Source organism: Acyrthosiphon pisum, chromosome A3 (assembly GCF_005508785.2).
Source record: "Acyrthosiphon pisum isolate AL4f chromosome A3, pea_aphid_22Mar2018_4r6ur, whole genome shotgun sequence".
Taxonomy (NCBI): domain Eukaryota; kingdom Metazoa; phylum Arthropoda; class Insecta; order Hemiptera; family Aphididae; genus Acyrthosiphon; species Acyrthosiphon pisum.
Window position 1 is genome coordinate 35,338,064 of NC_042496.1, and position 21,374 is coordinate 35,359,437.

Genomic DNA, 21,374 nt, shown 5'->3' on the forward strand with positions numbered 1-21,374 from the left:
TCACGCGATCGACACATCGCTCAACACAGTAATTATAATATGTTAATAATTGTTATTCCGATTTAGTTCATAATAATAATAATAATAATAATAATAATAATAATAATAATAATAATAATAATTAATATCATATTATCATTATTATAACGTAGTCTATTCCTACGCGTATGAGAATCTGTGAAAAACCCTGCAGGTGTTAGATCGATCCTGTCTATTGACTTATATCATAATATACATATTATAGAGAATATTATGTCGTACGTAGTACAACAAAATGTAATAATATTAATAATAATTTATAATAATAATAATTGCGTTAACACTACTAAATATCGTATAATATAATATATATATATATATATATATATATATATATATATATATATATATATATCTTACGGAATTTGTATTTCTTTGAGCTCTTATCACCACCACTAAGTCTAAGTGTACAATATAGATTATTTAATCGCATGTAAGTAGTATATATATTATATGGGTGTGTAGGTATGTAACACTGTAACCGATGAGTTCAGTCCGCTCCCAGCAGTACCAGATCGTCAGCCACCACGTCGCTGATGTGCAAGTATATGATCCAGTACATGAGGTTAAAGCAGATGAAGCACACCGGGAACACGATCCTCGAGTACTTGTCGATGTCGCTGGGCGTGATGCCGTACAGCTTGTTGATGTCCTTGTTGGGGTGCATGACGTGCTGCGTGGGGATAGGCGTGATGTTGTCGTCATCCCCGCGGCCGTTGATGGTGTTCTCCAGCGAACCGCCCTTGAGGTAGTTTTTCGGATCGTGGGCCTTGAATCGCACCTCCTGGAACAAACGGGAATCACTTACAAGGGGCACCGCAACCTATATCTTAATCGGGGACTCATATTATTTCAAAGTAGAATATCGAGTTTTATACTGAAGTAATTTGTTTCACTCTTAAGTCTTGAAAAAAAATTGAAATGCCAATATTAACCACAAATTTAACAACGTGTTAGGTTCTATTTTTTATTAATTTAATTGTGCGTAAAAAGTCACTAAAAGATTTCAAAAAGTGGGTCTTGTCTGGTTTATTTTAAATTTTTACAAAATATTCGGAGAGTAAATATTTGCGACGCTTACGGTTTGTCGGGGCGTGTGGTCCAAGTCTCCGGCCATCAGTGATCCAGACAACGTGCCTCCGTGACCCATGTGACTGTGCCGGTGACCACCTCCACCACCGTCGTAACCATGACTGGACATGGTGCCGTGCGACGCCAGTCCGTGACTGGACATACCGTGGGGGAGCGTGCCGTGGCCGGACTGGGGCCCATGGCCACCAGACAATGTGCCATGTCCCGACAGGGTGCTGTGACCAGATATAGATCCATGGCCATGACCGTGACGTGACGTGTGGTGGGGATGCGCGTGCGAGTGGCCGTCATGGGCGGAGTGACCACCGGCGCCTCCTCCTCCTCCGCCGCCTTTCTTCTGTTCAGCAATCTTTTGAATGGCCAAGAAACGGTTCTTCCGCATCTGTATCCTTTTGGCCATGTATCCCACGGTGGCGTATTCTGTGAAAACAAATGGCAGCCATTTCCGATTTGAATTTGGATATAGTAATAAAGACAACAATGAAAAAAGTCTACGACAGAATTTGTTTGGTACAAACACACGATCTTATGCAAGAGCAGTCTTAAGTTTTAAAAGAGGCCCTCCTCTATCACGTTACAGTAGGTACCTAAGTTTCCCCTAGAAATCTATGTATAATGTAATTAAGTTAACATAAAATCCTCGTTAATTTTACTTATTCGAATTTCGTTCTTCAGTGACTTTAAACATTTGTTTGATATTTTTTCCTATAATCAAAAGACATTTGACGAGTGAATTGTTTTTCTTACAACTATTATAATAATGTCGAAAACAATTTTTAAAAGTATAATTTAGGTATGTACGATATTATCCCGATACAGTCATGGATCAGAAAATGTATGAATTCAGTGCAAATCTATAAATATGTACTAAATTGAGAACCTAACCAAACGTTGACCAATTAATTATTTATTGCACTATTGTGAACATTTCAAAATTGTTTTGTCCAATGAATGATAAGACACACGCATTGTTTATTCTCAATCTATGCGGACAGGGCGCGATCGAAACAATTTTCTTCGGTGACGCATCAATCGGCCACAGCTGTTTAATAACGCCTGTATAGTTGATAATTAATTATTAACTGTGATGAAATGCTAGTAACGATTATTATTTTTCTTGAAATCTCACTCCCCCCCCTCCCCCCCCGGACAGAATTTCGGGTGATAAATAACCGGTAGTGACTATTGGTGTGTAGGTGGAGGAGATAGATGTTGGTTTTAGGTGTCTACAACATTATGCGGGCTTTGATGTACCAAACTAATTTAACTCTGGGCTGTTAATTGGGCGAACATTTGTACTTTGTCGTCAAAGGTAAACATAACAATATGGACGTCTAACACAGAAGTGGTTTTGAAATAGTTATAATATTATAATGACCCAACGGAAAAGTTTATCTGCAATTGCTGTTGCAACTTTCTTCGGTCGATAAACATTATTTTATGAAATTAACACCAAACGAACAATAATTATTTGAAATATCACAATCGAAATATTATAAATTAGGAACCGACAATTTATGACATAGAAATTATAAAATTATGTTGTTTTACTTTTAATTTAATCAAGTTTTAGATTTCGGGTGCTGGATGTATTCAGATGTTCAAATACTATAACTCTGGTTAATATGAGTGAACACAGGTACTTATTAGTTATGTTAAGACCAAAAAAAATGTCTGATCAGATTCGTACATAACGTAAATATATAGGTACCTCAAGGAAAATATTTCTCGGAAAATACCAAATAAATTGTTGAACACAATATTATTAATATTATTTTAGTTTTTTTACTCACCCAGGAGCGAGGCGAACACCATGACGAAACACGTGCCCAGGTACACGTCGATGGACTTGACGTAGGATATCTTCGGCAGCGCCGCATTGGTGGACGACATGAGCGTGGTCATGGTCAGCACGGTGGTGACGCCCAACGAGACTCGGGCGGGTGTAGCGCACCTGTTCAGCCAAAAACTCACCCACGATATGATGACGATCAGCCCGCTGGGTATGTAGATCTGGATCAGGTAGTAGCCCATGGACCGTACGAATTGGATCTCGCAAGCCAGTCTCGAATAGTTGCCTGTAAAGGTGACGGTTGTCATCAGTATACACTGCAGTGATATTAAGTACAGGGTGGAACCGATTTTGGCCATAATGGGCCTCCCTTTTTTGGCCGGTAAACTATTTTGATCATCAGTGTAAGATTTAAACAGATAAGAAGAGAAATGTCATAGAATCATAAAGGTTACAGTTAAAAATAAAATATATAAAATTAATTTTAATTTTCAATTGTCGAACACTAACCTACGACGTATATTATCACGATTTTTTTCCTATACATTTTGTCAACACAAATCTCAATCTATACGTTGCAGTACCTACGTACACGCACTGAGCACAAGTCAAAACTCGGGAAGAGTAACTATCTAACAAATAAATACATACCTACAGCAGAAAATACATAAAGATAATACGTGTCCCGTAAACGTCTCTGTCCACAACGGGTGACATAATGTGATATCGTTTTGATGGTAAATTTATAGTAAAATCTTACAGCATACATCTTACATTGATTACAAAATTAGTAAACTGACCGAAAACTGTTACTGTAGAAATCCGAAAACGGTCCCACCCTAACTAGATAGTAGATACTTTATATTTGTTTTATCATTATTTATAATTATAGATCGTATATCGATCGCCGTACCCGTCGTCAAGCTTATCTCCATTGCTCGCTGACGGTGTCCAAGTACTTTGAATTGCGGCAATGACACTTCGTTGGACACGCCCACCGAGTTTGGACCCTTGTTCCATTTATACCTGATATCCCTCATCGTGTATCCGACTGAAAACAAACGGAAAAAGAAAAACAATCATCAAGCAAACAAATAAATGTATTATTTTAAGTTATAACACATCACACGTTTTTACAATTTATATACATTTTTTTTTTATAGATTTTAAGATAATTATCGGCCATCGTAGTAGGCATATTATTATAGTATAACAGTAATAATATAACGTCGATTAATGAAGTGTTAGCTTAACGCAGTTTATTGTTTTCGACAACTATCAATTTTTATATATAATACAATGAGCATGCCGATTAATATTATTACGACGATGGATGTAAAATAAAAAATTATCTTACAGCTCTCGATCTCGATGTGGCACAACTGTCGGTCCATCGGGAAGTACTGCAAGTTCATGGGGCACGATGCGGTGATGGTCAAGCTGTGGAAAACAAAACAAATCTGTGGTAAATGGCACGCATTATAGAAATATAATATTATAAAAACTATATTACGCATGTGCTGATAGATGTGATTTCCTGTAAGACGATGTTATTATATCGATCGACGTTTCTGTGGATTTTTTGGGGGAAAATTGTTTTTATATATGTAGTGATTCACCAAACATACTCCCCTTTATATATTTTAATAATATATTATTTTTCAAATTCTGATTGCAGGTCTTGATGGGAAATATTAACATCAAATACTTTGATTTGTTATGGTGTCATAAATTAGTGCCATGTGGACGCTTATATTGGCAAGGCATTAGCGGTCGAAGTGGTGGGAGGGGGGGGATGCTTTATTTAGTTATAATCTACCACCTCCTTGGATCAATTTTGATCGACAAGGGGGGCTAACCACCCAGCTATTATAATAATAATCTACCATATATTATAGTGGTCGTAACGTTTACCGAATGCTCCGCGTTATGCTCCCGGAATGGTGTATCCGGATGAACTCGTTGCTGGTCGTCGCTATGTGGAAGTAAGACTGTTTCTCATTGACGAAGAACGTGTCGGGCACCCAGATGTTCTTGATGAACTCCGATCCCACGGATAGTGTCTCAACGCCCGGCCGCTTGGTGAACGCCAACCGGGGATCGGTCCAAAACTGTCTGAAGTAAAAGTCCAGCGTGAAGTCCTGCAAAATTCCCGTACAACGACGGTGGCAGTGAGTACATGGTTGGTATAGGTATAATATGCACGTGATCTATGTATACGCGTATTGGTATATTATAATGATAACATAATATATTACTATGGTTACAGTCTTGTAAGAGAGGTGCGCTTTAAAAGTATTTAAGTACGATTATTAATACGGATACTTTCAAATGCTTTCAAATTTTTTCCATAGAATTTGTTCTACTTTATAAATCGACCGAAACAATTTTTTTTTAATTATATTTTTATGTTTTACATCAATTTTGTAGATCATTTTACGCAACTTTTGTATAATATGTTTGGTACTAGAATAGTTGAATGAGTTGAAAATATAAAAACAAAAACTATTTTGAAATCCATATTTTCTGAAAAATTTGAAAGTATTTATCAAAGTACTTTTTTCAAAAGTATTTAAAATAACGTACCTATTTGAGTACTAAAAAATTATTCGACTACTATTACTCAAGTACCTACTTTACAAGACTGGGTCTATGAAAATGTACGGTAAACTACGATCTACGATCGTCTAAGTCGTTGGCGGATGGACCGGATACGATCAAACGTCCCAGGCGATCGCGTATAGGGTTCTGGAACAACTGATCGGCAAACGGATTAGCGTGACTACGGGTGCTTCGGGGACTCGGACTCGCAGTCGACACGTCACTAACGACGGAGCTTAATATGTTTTACGCGGGATCATCAGTTGTAGTTGTCAACTTTAAAGTGTCGGCGAGTTCTTACAACGATAAGACATTCACTAATCGTCTTTGAATTTGTACGTAATAATAGAGTCAGCGCGTACTCGAAGATATGTACATATTTCTTCATCGTGTTGTCATTGGTTTTTTTTTAATAATTTGCGTCCGTTCAACAGGTGGCGTTCCGAGGGAAAAGTAAAATAATTTTTTCAAAGTCAAATCGTAAGCGGAAAGTTCACCAGGACGTTTGAATGTATCCGATTGCGAAAATATAGTATTTATTTTTACCACAATATCTATGTCTATATTATGTACATATTATATAATATGGGTCGCGTTATACGATGAATGATAATGATACGTAACTAATATTTCCGTTCGTAATAATATTATATTATTATTGTTATACTATATAAGTGTACAAATATTACTGTGAGATTCAAGTATAATAAGAATAATAATAATAATAATTATACTAATGATAACAATGATAACAATGTAAAATACAGGTAGACTAGATGGGTAGTACATGCAACAGGGCTAAGGTTAAACATACACGCTAAGGTCTTTCGTAGATACATCGTATATTATTCGTGTATGCATATACATATTATGCGTGGTGATTCTTTTGTCGTGCTCGAAGGAGTATCTTAGCAAACGAAGAACTTTTTTATTAAATAAATCGTTTGTTAATTAAACTTCTAAGGATACAAAGTTATACAAGTCGTCATTTTTCTTCGTTTATCGATATTATTTTGTTTTGTCGTTTAAATCTAAAGCATAAAAATTCCTAGTATTATATTCAAAGAAATAAAACCACAAAAGAATCACCTTATTTCTAATAATATAATATATAATACACCTCCTGCAGATTGAAACAGTTTTGGAGTTTTTCGTATTTATTTTTTTTCGGCATCATGCTTTGACGCGAAAAACCGTGGCGTGTATTAATATTGCAATCTACGTCATGCATCAAAACATGCGATATCATCATATTTAATAATAATATAGATAGGTAATTTTACTGTGTATCGTTATATCGTCTGCTATTCCACATAAATTAAACAAATTGAATATTATAATATTAATTTTCCCTATATGATATACGAACGTTCGGTATAATACAATTTTTTTATTTCATTTTTTTCCGGGAATTCTCGTATAAACAATCATGAGTATACCCTATACTCGGGGGAATGGTTTGACCTCTTTTCGTCTTTCGACCAGGACAGTTGCTTGCCTGGAGAGAGTTGATGTCGACCGTGTTTGAAAACCTTTGCGAACCACTATGTGTCCATTACAACAATCATCTTGCACAGATGATATTGCCGTATATGGTACTAAAATGAAAGACGTATTGCCGTATACATCTTTCATTTTAGTATCAACGGTTCTTGTTATTGAGGCCAATGATCGGCACGCAATTAAAAATGTTTAAATTCCTTTATTCACAATACTCAAATGACGCTTTTTGTTCCGTTTAAAAGGAGAGAATGATCCTCTAAATTTACTCGGAAGACTTAGAAACACGCTGTATAAACGAGCAAGCAGATATTATGATAAATGTAGATACATTAAATTCTGATTCAGAGCTACGCCGTCTATCGTATCGTGTCGTGAGTCGTGACCGACAAATCAGTCAGGCCCAACTCTGGAAATTTTCCGTTGGTTAATGGTAGTTATTAAATGACACCATGATTATAACGGCTAATCAGATCGCTATAAAAGGTATAATATGACATGGAAGATGCAGTGTAACCGCAGTGAACCCGGAATAAAACGAAGTGATATAGGCGCATACCTGATTTCGTTTGATAAAATATAAAATCGTCTGTTATTGGTCGATTCGATATTATATTGTCGTCGCGCATTTTTAATTCAAAGTCTATCGATTGCGAATAATATCATTTACGTTAATCTAAAACGTTTATCCGATTGCAGATTTATATCGCCACCTCGTGTAAATACGAACCAGTGCGTGTCGCGTTATCGGATAGTAAAATATATAATTATATTGTACCTACATTCAATTGTGCGCTCTATTTTAGTCATGCAAATCAAACACATAGGACGAGGATAATATAATATTTGTTTTTTAACACAAGGTGGTTATAGGCACTACAACAACCAACGACGGACTGAAGACTGAACAACGACCGCGACATGACTATGAAAATGAGTTTTCAAATCAGTTTCGATGACTACCAACATTTATCCATTTTAAATTGAACAAGTCTCGTCTATCAGACGTATAATAAAACTACATGAACTTAACTTTTTATATTCTAATATTACGAGTGGCTTGGTTTTCGTCGGAGTTGAATGTTTAACATTATTTTAAACAAATACTTATTATAATTTATTGTAAATTGTTTTATGTTTTTTTGTGTTCACTTTTCAAGCTTAAAAGTATTTTACAGTTAGTTAGTTTCCCTTTTCGTCGGGTATACATTAGACCAAATAGGTATTTTCATAAGCCAGTTTTAGGTATGGGATATCTCAAACACCACAATAATGTAAAAGTTTGTAGACTTGAATGGAACTTGGTATTGCAGTGGTAAAAACAAAAATAAAATAAAAAACCAAAAATATTAGTGTTAATATTGTATGCGACAACGGAAGAGTTATTAAAAGATTACTTTCCGTGTATATCGTAAATGTGACGAGATAATACGCCAGATAATAAGGCATTAAAGAGTTAAAAGTAAAAATTTAGTTAGGTAAATAATTCAGTTAAATAATGAGTTACTTTTTTTTAAAAGTTATTTATAACCTAGAGTTATTTTTTCTCCGCGACATCCAGTTAATAATCAATTAATTAATGTTATCGTCATGTTAAATTACTTTTTTTCTTCAAATATAAGTGCCTTGCTCACTTAAAAAATTAACTCGAATAGGTATAACTAGGTACGGTTAGTATGGTTTATCATTGAATAGGTTTACCTTTCTGTTATTTTTTGTTATATATTTTTATTTTCGTGTATAATCTTCTTTGCGTTGGCATTGATTTTATTTTATTCAACTAAAATGTAACGATTCTTTCACCAAATAAAGTTAAATTTGTTTCTACCTAATTGTAATTTTATCACTTAAAAAACGAAGAAAAGTAACTTTTATTTTAAACTGAACTTAAAGTGTATTTTCTGTTCTGACTCAACTCAGATGAATTTTTCAAATATTGGTTAACTTGTCCAGCGTTGCTAATACATACTATGTAGGTTAAACCTATCTAATGCGAATGACTTATAATAATATGCTGCTCGGGATTTTCGTTTATTGACGGTGACGTCGTTTTTTATGAACTCGTGCAGTGTACAATATTAAGGAGTTTGGCGTGAAACCAACACGAAACGTAAATATCTAATATTATACAAACGCAAAAGCCGGTGTACATTACACGCACGCATTATATAGAACAACTCGAGTGAAGGGTGTTTGTGTTTTTTGACACTCGGTCGTCGGTGGAGCGTTTATTCGGTGTGCAAACACGACCTTGAACCGAGGGTTAAGAATGGAGGGTAAAAATATTAATAACGGAAAGAAACATCATTCACTAGCGTCTCTTTTTACTCTGTATACACACGCTAGACGTCATAATATCGTGTAACATACCTCTCTCGTTCCCACCGAGTCGACGACGAAATTTGATCGACACGTTTACCGTACGACGAGTATTACAGCGACATACCTTCATATAATAGGTAGGTAATATATAAATAGCAAAGCGTTGCGAGTGAATAAATTGTACACCTGAGAGGCCTTGACGAGCGGAGATCGCGGTATCGGCTGAGTCTTCGTGTGGGGCCAAATTGCGTTCGAGCATTGCGACGTGCACGACATTATTATATAAATAAAAAATTATAATATTATTACGATGCGTATCGTTATTGGATCCATAAAAGAGCCGTTACGTGTACATAATGTATATATATATATATATATACGCTGCCACGGTGTGTGATGTGCTCGCAGATAATAATACGAAGCGCGCCGTTGGTGACTGTGTATATTACTATAATATATAAATCACGTCGTAATGCAATTTTATTATTATTATCGTATAATAATATGTGTTGTTGCATTGTGTCTTAGGCGCCACGAGTTCGGTCTCGCATGATACTTCCGCGCGGTAAACTTTTCGACTGCTCAGTAAAAATAACACTCGAGAAAAATATTGCGACAAAAGAAACTAATAATAAAAACACCCCACACATATATTACAATATATTACATACATTATATGACAATAACAATAATATATTATATTATATACCGTTATATTATATTATTACCGTTGTTGTTTTTTTTTCGGAACATCGAACGGAGTGATATAAAAATATAATAATAATATATTTCACGAGATATTTCCTGCGAATTCGCTCACATATCAGTACGTTTGTTTAGATAATTATATGATATGATGAGAAAGGAAGCTGGTTTAAGCTAAACGCGTGTTTCATTAATTGAGTTAAAGAGCATTAATACGGAGTTTCTAGTAAATTTCGGTATACAAGTATTATTTCCCTTATAATCTTTGCCGCCACCTCCCATCCCCCTAGGGGTTTAATTTAAAAAAAACCCTTCTAAAACAATACCTAAAATATAAAATCAACATCCTCTCCAAATTTCAAATTTCTATCCAATCAGTTGACCTTAAATGGTATTAGAGGGGTTAACGACAATTTATTGAAAATAAAAGATACAACCAGGATGCAAGACATCCACTTTACGGGTATATTGAGTGCCTCAAGCCGGGAAGAGGTTTTATGCATAGTGCAATAGAATATCACTCGATAAAAAAACATGTATATACATATATATATATAAACAGCACAGTGATAGGAAAAATACGCGAGCTTGCTAACATGCCTGTTTATTTAGTCGTGGGCACAATCAACAGAAAGCCTACTATCAGTACAAAATAAGAGGCGCAGAGAACAATTCAATGACCGTGAACAGTGGTATAGCTAGAACAAAAAGAAGAATAGAAGGACTTGGTAAAATGGAGAAAAGAAGATAACGGCGTAGGTATGTTAATATGAAAGCGTCCAGGATGAATAACATTTACTGGAATGGCGAATGATGAGGGACTCGATGCGAATGGACGGACTTGTTCACCAACCCAAACGATGCGGTCACTTGCTGAGTGATAATCTACTAGACCGTAAAAGGAATATTGTGACTGACGCAACACTATAACGCTTAAAATTGTATTTTGAAAAAAAATCTAGAAAAAACGAAGGGAACCGCGATTGACCTAAAATCAAGTTGAGATTGACGTGTGGCCACTATCCTGTTAATACGTACCGGATAGTTCACTTCTTCTGGATACGATTTATACGCGATTCTCCACTCTGGTGCAACGCTCGCTTTGTAGATTATTATTAAAATATTAGGCCCGGCGACGACGATTGATCGATGGTGTGATTGGAAACGATTTAGTAATGTACCTACGCCGCTACGACGACCATCCAAATAATTTCATAACAAAGTGTAAATAATTTAACAATAATATTTTACAAATCATGGTTTTTGTCATGGGATCGTATTTGACGTCGTTTGAAGGAACAATAACAAATAATAATTCGGACATTACCTTGGAATACTTTCGCGATTATTTTATTTTTCCTCAGGGTAACACGCGTTTCGATTTCGTTACATATAATATTATATCAAGTTATATTATTGAGTTGACCGATCTTCTACCTCATATTATAGTTATATGAATACTCTGGTCACGGCGTCATTAAAGTTCGATCACCCCCGAAAACATGACGGATATTTCAAATTTATTTTAACGAGTTTAGAGTGTATGATACCTCAAAGGTAATATAATAATATTATAAACAATTTGAATGTTCGATAAACACTGGCAACCCACAAATCTGTTTCTGGTCAGTTTTTCAAATGGAGATGCCCAGATATAACGTCAACGCCAACGATTAAACTAAAATAGAAAATCATCCACGTTAACAAACGTGTGCGGTCGGAAACGTTTCGACTAATTAATATAAAATATATGTATTGAATCGATACAAATCGCATTTATCTTATCTGTAGCTCGTGTACGTACAACCACTGGTAGATCAATAATATTACAGCTTGGTTGTCAAATTTACTATTTATCGATTCGACGTCACACCGTTGTTGTACAACGACAACCGAATTAACACGGAAATATTCCACGTCGGTTAAAAAATGTTTGTCACAAATAATAATAATATAATATAGACTATCATCGATCATCGTATTTTTTTTTTTTATACGAAACGAAACATAAATATATTGCTGCGACGGCAGGTAAAACCGTCCCGATTCAAAGTAACCGTTAAGCACAGATAATAGACTATAATATTAAAATCATGTAGCGTAGATCATTAACAAAAATGACAAATTGTCGTCGGTGTCTGTGGGACTCTCTTGGGTGTTCGCCTTCTAGTCTGCTTTATACGGAGTGATTCACAAAGACTTAGTATGCTCGCCTCCTTTTTTTCTCTTTAATAATACATTTATTTGAATTCTAGTTTTTGGAATTTTCATTTACCTATTTATACTAATCAGGCCGTATTTTTACGTACTTAGATTTGTTTTTACCATATCAGGAGAGTTCTGTGACTATAATATTATAAACTTCTGTTTTTAAAATAACAACCTCAATTTTTACGGTAAATTGTTATTTGTTAATATAAAAAAATTAAATAGAGGTAATATTTAATCTAGGAATTACTCATTTTATACTCAGACAATTCTTACACATTATACAATTTTAATAAATTAATATTATTCGGAAACTCATTTGGATTCGCACTTAGACATAAATACAAATTAAAAAAAATATATATTTTGCTTAATTCATAATTTTCTGAAAAAAGGGGGTGTTTCTCATTTGAAAAACAAAAGTTTGTATTGTCACAGGACACACCTTAACTAGTATCAAAATCTAAGTAATTAAAAATATGGTACCTTAAAATACACATAAAAATACAAAAATTACGAATTTAAACAAACACATTATTTAAGTGAAAATGGGGTTGAGCATACCCCGCGAATCGCCCTATATATACTTATAGCGTATAATATTCGTAATGTGGCATACTTGTGTAGCGGACGAATTGGAAGCGATGCTTCTTTTAATAGTAATATTAACATTCCCTCACTTATATTGTATGAAATTTATTATCCAGCTCTTCTGGTTAGTGGGAGATAAATTGTTTTTCAGGTACCTATTACAAATGACGTCAACATTTCACATTCAAAGTCATTGGACTAAAATGTTACGTGGTCACTACAGATATTATGTGTTTTTAGTTTTTTACCTATCTACAATCATATTATACAATAATTGGTAATCACTATAATCACTAATTACTGACATCTCAGAACAATCACGGAACTATATTGAAAATGCAAAATTTTGGAACTATAACTGGGCAGAGCCCACATCCACCCACTTATTTTTATCCACGTCGATCAGTAAATTATACAGCGTACGTCATTATGGTATTTATCATTTTAGTAGTGGTCACAGATATCATTTTATCAGGTGATAACACAGCGACGTACACAATATTATCATCGTGACGCTGATGATTGTGCGGAAACCGCGATTGTCAAGCAGCAGACTTACATGCAGGGAACGTCATTTGGTTCCTTTCATAGTTTTCGTAGCGAGTTGTCGTTATGACGAATCGTAACATAATAATATAAGTATATAGTTTATAATAACAGTAAAACTGGCTCGCCAAACAAAATCGACATTGTATATAAAATATAATATTATGTATATAATATATTCATATTATATTGTTTCATGTTTCCACGAGTCGTTTAAACATTATGTTTTGAAACAAAACAATAAGCAAAAGAAAGCGTCTGTTCAAACGGACGTATTATTGGAACACAAAATAATAAAAACAATTATTAAAAAAAAAAAAAAAAAAGGCATCAAGATAATATTATACGCCCATATATATGTATATATATATTTATGTATACAGAATGATCAGGATTTCGTGTTCCAGCAATGTTCTCATACATGAATATTCGAAATGGAGAATGATATATTATATTAAAATAATATGATTACAAAACTTTATAATAAATACAATTGCTCAAAAGGCTTTTTTCAACTCCCCTGGTTAGGTTAGATCATTCCAACTGTATAACCAACTAAACAACGATAATACAATTTTTTTGACGTACCTAAGACAATCAGAATTTCCGTAAATGTTTATGTTTCTACACAGTTTCGTATTTCTACGTTTTTCTCAATTTTGCATATTTCCATTAGAAAATCGCTGCCACATGAAATTCCAATCAACCTGTACATGTAAACACTATACACACATAGTATTATATAAATCTTTAAATATGTATGCGTTTTGCATATACAAACACATAGATATTAATACTATACGAGAGACATATTATAATATCGATTAATAAAACATAATATATTATACGAATATAGAAACACTCTTAAAAAATAAAAATCATATTATTTCGTATCATATGATTAATGTCAAAAATGTAAAAATAACAAAAAATTATTATTAGGTTATTTGTACCATGAGTACTTCGGACACGGAGCTTATACTGAGAACATACATGGTGACTCCGACCTCTACTGGGGGACCTGCAATGATAGGTTAAAACGTCAATACTAATTATGTCTGACTATTCCACAAGTATACATAAAAGGGTTTATTTTTCTATGTATTATAATAGTAATGGATTTACAATTTCAATATGGTATGGTTAAAAAAAAAAAAAAAAACAAAACAAAACGAAACGGAAAAAAATTAAAACAACAAAGAATTTCGTTTAATATTTGTATCGTTTAGAATTACAAATCTCATATTTTTACCTTTATTCCCCTCTGATCCCGTTGACAAACATAATCAACCTAAAAGGTCAAATGTCGTATTTTTAATATCAATACATCAAATTAATTTTTTTTTTGAAATTTTTGGATAAAATCATCAGATTCAGTCGCGAACGGATCAACTACTGAACGTGACATATTAATACAATCCGCACATACATATAATATACAACATAGCTATTTACATTTTCCATATATATATAATCAGTCCTGTAAAGTATTTAAGTAAAAGGATTTGAGTGAAAGTATTCAAATACTTTTTTAAGTATTGGATAACTTTTTAAATACGTTCAGCATGAAGTATTTTGAATGGTATTTTAAATACTTATTGGTATTGAATACTTTGGTTTTTTATTTCGAACATTTTATTTTTATTTGAAATAATTGGTTGGAAAAATATTATTGTCAACTACAATAATGGAATAATAATTGTATTTAATATTCTGTATTTCTGTGTTAGCCGAAGCCCAAAGGTTTGTGAAAACCAGATTTCTAAAAAAAGTTATTGAATATTGAATAACAATATTCCCTTTAAAACTATTAGATAACTGTTAGATTACCTACTACCTACGTGTTTATATTATGATAATTAGAAACCCACTTTAAAAACCAAAAGTATTTGAAAAGTATTCCAAATACTTTTTCAAAGTATTTGAGTAGTATTTGAAATACTTTACAATTAAAGTATTTGAGTAGTATCTTAAATACTTTAAAAAAATGTATTTGAGTATTTACTCAAGTACTTTTTATATGTATTCTTTACAGGACTGTATATAATATATATTCTAACTAAAAACGTAGATTTTATAATATAGACCGGAGATGAGTTTTTTTATGTCAGTTCAAATTCCACGAATTGGACATCATTATAGTCATCAATTCATTATCGTCAGTAGCAGAAATCGCAAAGATGATTCTGAAGTCTTATACAATATTATTGAATGAATAGGTACTATTGAGCACATAACAATATATAGGTAGCTATTATAAGATGCCAGGGCGCATTGTCACGAAAAAATTCCGACAAAGGTTTGCCCGTCTCTTATCATTTAAAAATCGGAATATTACATGAGAATTCTTGGCCCAATACCGTCGATTTGTTCTAGAAACGATATATTTACAGAAAAGCGCAAATTAAGTATCGATGTTTAATGTTTTTCACATAATATCAACATTTGTACACATCGATTCTTTTTCGGACTGTAGGAATAAGCTCATGACTTATATTATTTAGTCTGCGCACTCATAAAATTCAGTATACAATAACAGTAGAAATAGTTTATATTGACACCGGTTGTACTGACATACTGGGTTTGGTAGGTATCTAAGATTTAAGGTCCCTACAAACCTCTTTTGTTAATTGTATTTTTATTTTTATTGGTTGGCGTCTTAGATATTTTATCTTTAATGACCACGAAATATAATATGGACGATACCAATGACGCCTTATGACAAGAATACATTTTAAAATAATACAAAATAATAACGATCGGAGTTATAGCTATAAATATAACTTCAAAAACAAATTTGAAAAAGTAGAAACAAAAATACAACAAGAGTTGTATAATGTGAAGAAAAACATAATGATGTGTTAAATAGAAATAACAGATTTTTCTTTAATATGTAAGAAACAATAAAAGAATATAAGTAAACCACACTTCATATTTTAATAATGTCCTGGTCCGAAGTCACTTGAACTTCATTATAAACGATTTCTACTGTTATTGTATTGTTATTAGTTCCTATGGGGGACTAAATAATGAAATATTATGGCAAACTACAAACAGATATCTGTGAATCTCTGAACTCTTCTCGAGCATCTGAATAAGCTGTACCTTGTTATTTAAATAGGGAATTAAAATATCATCTTGAAGGGTCTTGAGGCACACTTATAATTTTTTAACGGAAACTGATGTGCGGTTCTTTGCCCACTCCTCTTCCTCTTGCTCTTACAACTCCTCCTCGTTATTTTCCTCTCGCCATCCACTAACAATCAAACCCAAAACATATTCCAATTTTTACATAGTTTTTATAAAGAATGAATACATATTACAATTTATTTTATCATCGATAAACAATTTAAATTTGATTATCCTGTTACTTAGTCTCCGTTTTAAATATTTGCACGGTAAGAAACTAACGTTCATATAATATATAGAGCAGAGTTGGAAATGTTATATTATTATGTATATGATATAATATTATATAGAATAATTTTTTGCAGCGTATATGAAAAAAAAATTGTAACATTCGTTATTACATTCTATAATATATGTATATAAATATATATTATACACTATAAAATCCCAGAGAATACATTAATGGCCCTATTTTTCTGGAACTATATCGACCTTGTTTAATTCTGGAGAAAGTATAGCCAAATCAAAGTAATAAACTAAATAGTAAATATTTAATAAAATTTTGAGTATAGTAAAGTAATTATATAAATATGTGCATATTCCTTTGTGGACACGTTGTCCTCTTATAATAGGTAACATAAAAGTCAATTTCGGGCAACTGCAGAAGTATAATAATTGAAAAGAAGAAAATGTTAACGATCAAAGGTAGTAGAAAAGTTTGGCCCTTCTAAACATTTGGCAACCTTATATTTTAAAACTTATCCGAGATTCTTCAGTCTGCATAGTTTTTTACTGGATGATTATATAAGTTTTATTTATTGTGCGAGTTCTTATACTAACGGGCCTCGATCCCGAAGTCTTAAACAGTGTAATTATTAAAATATCATACGGAATTACTCACCTAACGTGATCGCCCCTTTTTCTAAAATTATGCAGTAATACAAAATCTGATTTTTTTTTAAACCTTTAAATATACCCAAGAACAAAATTTCTAAATGATTGAGATTTTTTTATATTACCTACATAAACAGCGTGGAGATACAAATTTCTTTAATTAGCAGAGAACCTTCCTTTTTTCATAGTAATTTATTTGGCGGGTTATTGTTTTGTAAATGTTGTCACAACAGAATCAAAACTCGAACAAGTATTTAAGTTATTCTACATTGTGTGTCTGCTATTGATGGATTGAAAGATAAGTGTAACGGCTGGTGGCTTAAAAATGTTAGTAATTTATAATAATTTATCAGCAATTATAATTTGTAAAACTAATTTAAGGACTTTTATTCTTAGTTTAACTTTTTAATAAATTAAAAACTACTAATTAAAATGTTGAATTAGGTACAACATTTAACAATAAAATAATTTACAGCTATAAGAGGGGGGGGGGGGTGGAAGTGTTATTTCTATCACCACATTATGTTCCTTAAGTGGCAGTATAAAAAAATGTCAATAATAATTTGTAAATATAGCCTTAAATAAGTAAATTTTAAAATTCAACAAATCTGCAGAATCTGAATATACTCATTCATAATGCGAAAAATTGTGGGGGGGTCGAACAAGCTTGATGTGAATTACCCCTTGTATCTATACGATAGTGCGTGGTGATTCTTATCGGGTGTACGAAAACTTGTTGGGCAGCCTCGCAATGGAACAAGTCTGGCGGAAACGCTTACGCACGCGGACAACAAGTTTTTTGTTTCGATTTTTTTCCACCACCCACCACCCACATTATCGGGGCAACCAGTTATTAACGCTCGAATTCACCGTAGGATTTTTGTAATATTTCTCACTCAGCACTCTTCATCGCGACCTTGTCCACTATTGCTCCAACGCCATATTACAACGTTACACTGCGGATGATAATATTTTGAAGAATAGGTAACACACATAAAAATACACATCATATTACATGCCTATTAATAATAATATTATTACATTCGTTACGATATAAGTGATAAATCATATACTTAGTCCTATACCAGACGGTTTTAATATGGCCATGGCCGCAAATTCACGTACGTTATTACATTGACATTTATTAGTCTAACGTCATACATACGCACTCACATGTCGAAATAAGTAAGAAAACACAGTTTTTTTTTTTTCAAAATCTTATACTTTGAAAATTTGGTTTCTATTCGTATCACAAACTGTCTGTCGACGTCATATTTTCGTCACCGTTTTGGTATAATATACGGTTATTTTCTGACAAAATCACTATATCGATTTTTGGTTTTAAAACAGCGACCCATATTTTTAATTTCGTTATGGTTAACTATACGTATTATACAAGCTATTGATTTGTAAATTTTAAACGTTTATGAAATTAAAAACTGCCGCATTTTCACGAACCGTAATTTGGATTTTGCAATGGTTTGCTGTTTATGCAACTAATATTATCACCAACGATCATTATATTATCATGTCATCCGAGTGTTAGCCGTTAAAACCACCACCTCGTGAATAATAGTATTATATTAATCGATTTTAGAACGAAATCGATTTAAGTATAATTATACAATTATTTATATCATGGTTCACCCCAAACCGAACGTCCTGATATAATTATCAAATGGCAATATGTTATAACCATATTAATGAACAAGTTCTGCGCTAATGATATTATCATGATCGGAATGGTCCACAAAAAGTGTGACATTTTAATAACAGGAGCAATAAAATCACAACGCCATACTATAATTATTGTACGCTCGCGATTAAAACGAAGATGTAAAATATTGTTGTAGATATATTTGTGTATAGGCGAGATACCTCGGGCGTACTGCTATTGAATGTTTTAAAGGAACCATAAGTCACTTGGTGCAGCTTTTTATAAATAACATATAATTATGTGTACTGTGTAAAGGTACGTTTTGCAGAAGAGCAAAAACAACATTTAATTTCACGAGCGATATAGACTTATAGATCACAATATCACATTGATATAAATATATACCTACGGTACCTACCTATTGATACAAAGGCACCTACCGAAAGGGTTACATTTTTTTTTTAGCATTTATTTAACTGTTCGTATTAAATTTACGCAAATAAACGATTAAAGACTTCAACGCGTACCTTTACTAACGACAACAATCTCTGGGTGTATTGAAAAACAAAATTTCGATACAAACATAGATAGGTATTATTTATTTTAATATTATATTATAGAAATCCATTCCTCGGGATTCACCTAGGTAGGTATTTATACATACCTATTCAAAATTGTGAATATTCAAATTGTTTTCTTCATAGAGTTGCTTATTATTAATAATTATTGATAATACTGACAGGGATCCTAATTTGTTTATGTTTAGATTTTGGCTTCTGATATACTAAGTTACACGGATTGAATAAAATAAAATGAAGGCTATCAATAGATATTACAAAAAGCGTTTCCTGGTTGTTGTTAATTTTTGATAAAAAAAATAAATAATTACTGATAATAGTAATATATCGTTAATCGACAATGTAAAATATTATTAATACTAGGTAAGTACTTAAATGGTTATCTTTCCTGCAAATCAAGAAAAAAAATTAATTGCATTGAAAAAACTCATGACTTTTTCAAACGCTACTTGTAATTGTATACAGGAAGATTCACTAGGCATGCTCACCCTAATAATATTTTCCTTAAATAATAAATTCGTCCAAATTTCAATTTCTGAGAATTTTAATGTAGGTACGTTTAAAGACCCTATTTTCAAATACTTAGATTTTATATACCATTTAAAGAGTGTTCTATGGCGATACCACTTTTTTTTTTCAAAAGAATCACAATTTATTCCTTTGAATTGTTAATCACATGTCTTTTTTAAAAAATATGTGTATTTATCTAAATGAAAATTCGAACGAGTATTTTTTGAGTTATTTAACCAAGTAGTAATTATAATATATAGTTCTATGATTTTGATAACATATATGTGAGATAAAATGGATATATATATGATGACTTGAAAATGTTTTTAATAAATATTCATTACTGATGTATCAAAATTGTATAATTTGTAAAAATTGTCCGAATATAATAAACACCAGATCTAATATCACATAATATTATATAATATTATTTTTTTGTAAGACCATTTTGAAGGACAATTTATTATCCTAAATATATTCCTACATTTAAATAACTTAGAAATGAGTGGTTCAAATTTGGATTTGGATACATCAACATTTCTAAAACAATCATCAGCTCGGTAATTTACATTCAAAAAGGTCGGATCTCAAGTTTGTTTCGTCAAAATCTAAATAATGGAAAATAAGATCTTTAATAGTATATAATTACTTAAAAATTCTAAAAACAGAATTTGAATTCATTCATTATAATATAAAAAAATGGGGGTGAGCACCGAGCATACTCTTGATTATGGTGAACCACGCCACCATACCTATACGTGTATATTATAATCATGTAAAAAACATGATCTTGAAATCTTCGATTTCTCGGTAAATCAGCTGACGTTTCTCTTTCCAGTTAATCTCGTTGACGCACGCAGCATCAGTAGTGAATAAGTTGTGATGGTATAGTAATTTCGGTATCACTTTTAGGGGGTATGGTTGACGTCAGTTCTCCGACGATAATATAATGGCGGCGGTGCGCTGCGCGGCGGTTCGTATTCTGAAATCGTATCGACCGACAGGCAGCTACGCGACCGAGCCCGGGGAATTCGTAATTGGCCTACTAGCTATTTATAATAATATTATCATAATATTATTATGTATGACTGACGATCGTATATCGTTAAGCTCACCACCAGCACAGAGACGGCACGACGTAGTACTGAGTGATTCATTTAACGGTAGGCACCTATATACTCATTGTCTCGAAAAGTAAAAACGTGTTTGA

The 21,374-nt window shown here is 32.7% G+C and overlaps 1 protein-coding gene across 3 annotated transcripts in view; it reads right to left on the bottom strand.

Annotated features, from left to right (window-relative positions):
• Positions 1–363: 363 nt before the first annotated feature.
• Positions 364–21,374, bottom strand: part of LOC100165592 (gamma-aminobutyric acid receptor subunit beta) — a 50,802-nt gene continuing 29,791 nt past the window's right edge. Inside the window, exons 3-9 of one of the 3 annotated variants that reach the window (XM_016804303.2) lie at positions 14,350–14,417; positions 4,838–5,064; positions 4,281–4,363; positions 3,837–3,974; positions 2,925–3,209; positions 1,121–1,551; positions 364–823 (exon numbers count right to left, since the gene is read on the bottom strand). In XM_016804303.2, coding sequence (XP_016659792.1) covers positions 530–823; positions 1,121–1,551; positions 2,925–3,209; positions 3,837–3,974; positions 4,281–4,363; positions 4,838–5,064; positions 14,350–14,417 — 1,526 coding nt within the window. In that variant the 3' untranslated portion in view covers positions 364–529. The remainder of the gene's footprint in view (positions 824–1,120; positions 1,552–2,924; positions 3,210–3,836; positions 3,975–4,280; positions 4,364–4,837; positions 5,065–14,349; positions 14,418–21,374) is intronic. The other 2 variants (XM_008184786.3, XM_016804304.2) reach the window with 2 other exon arrangements.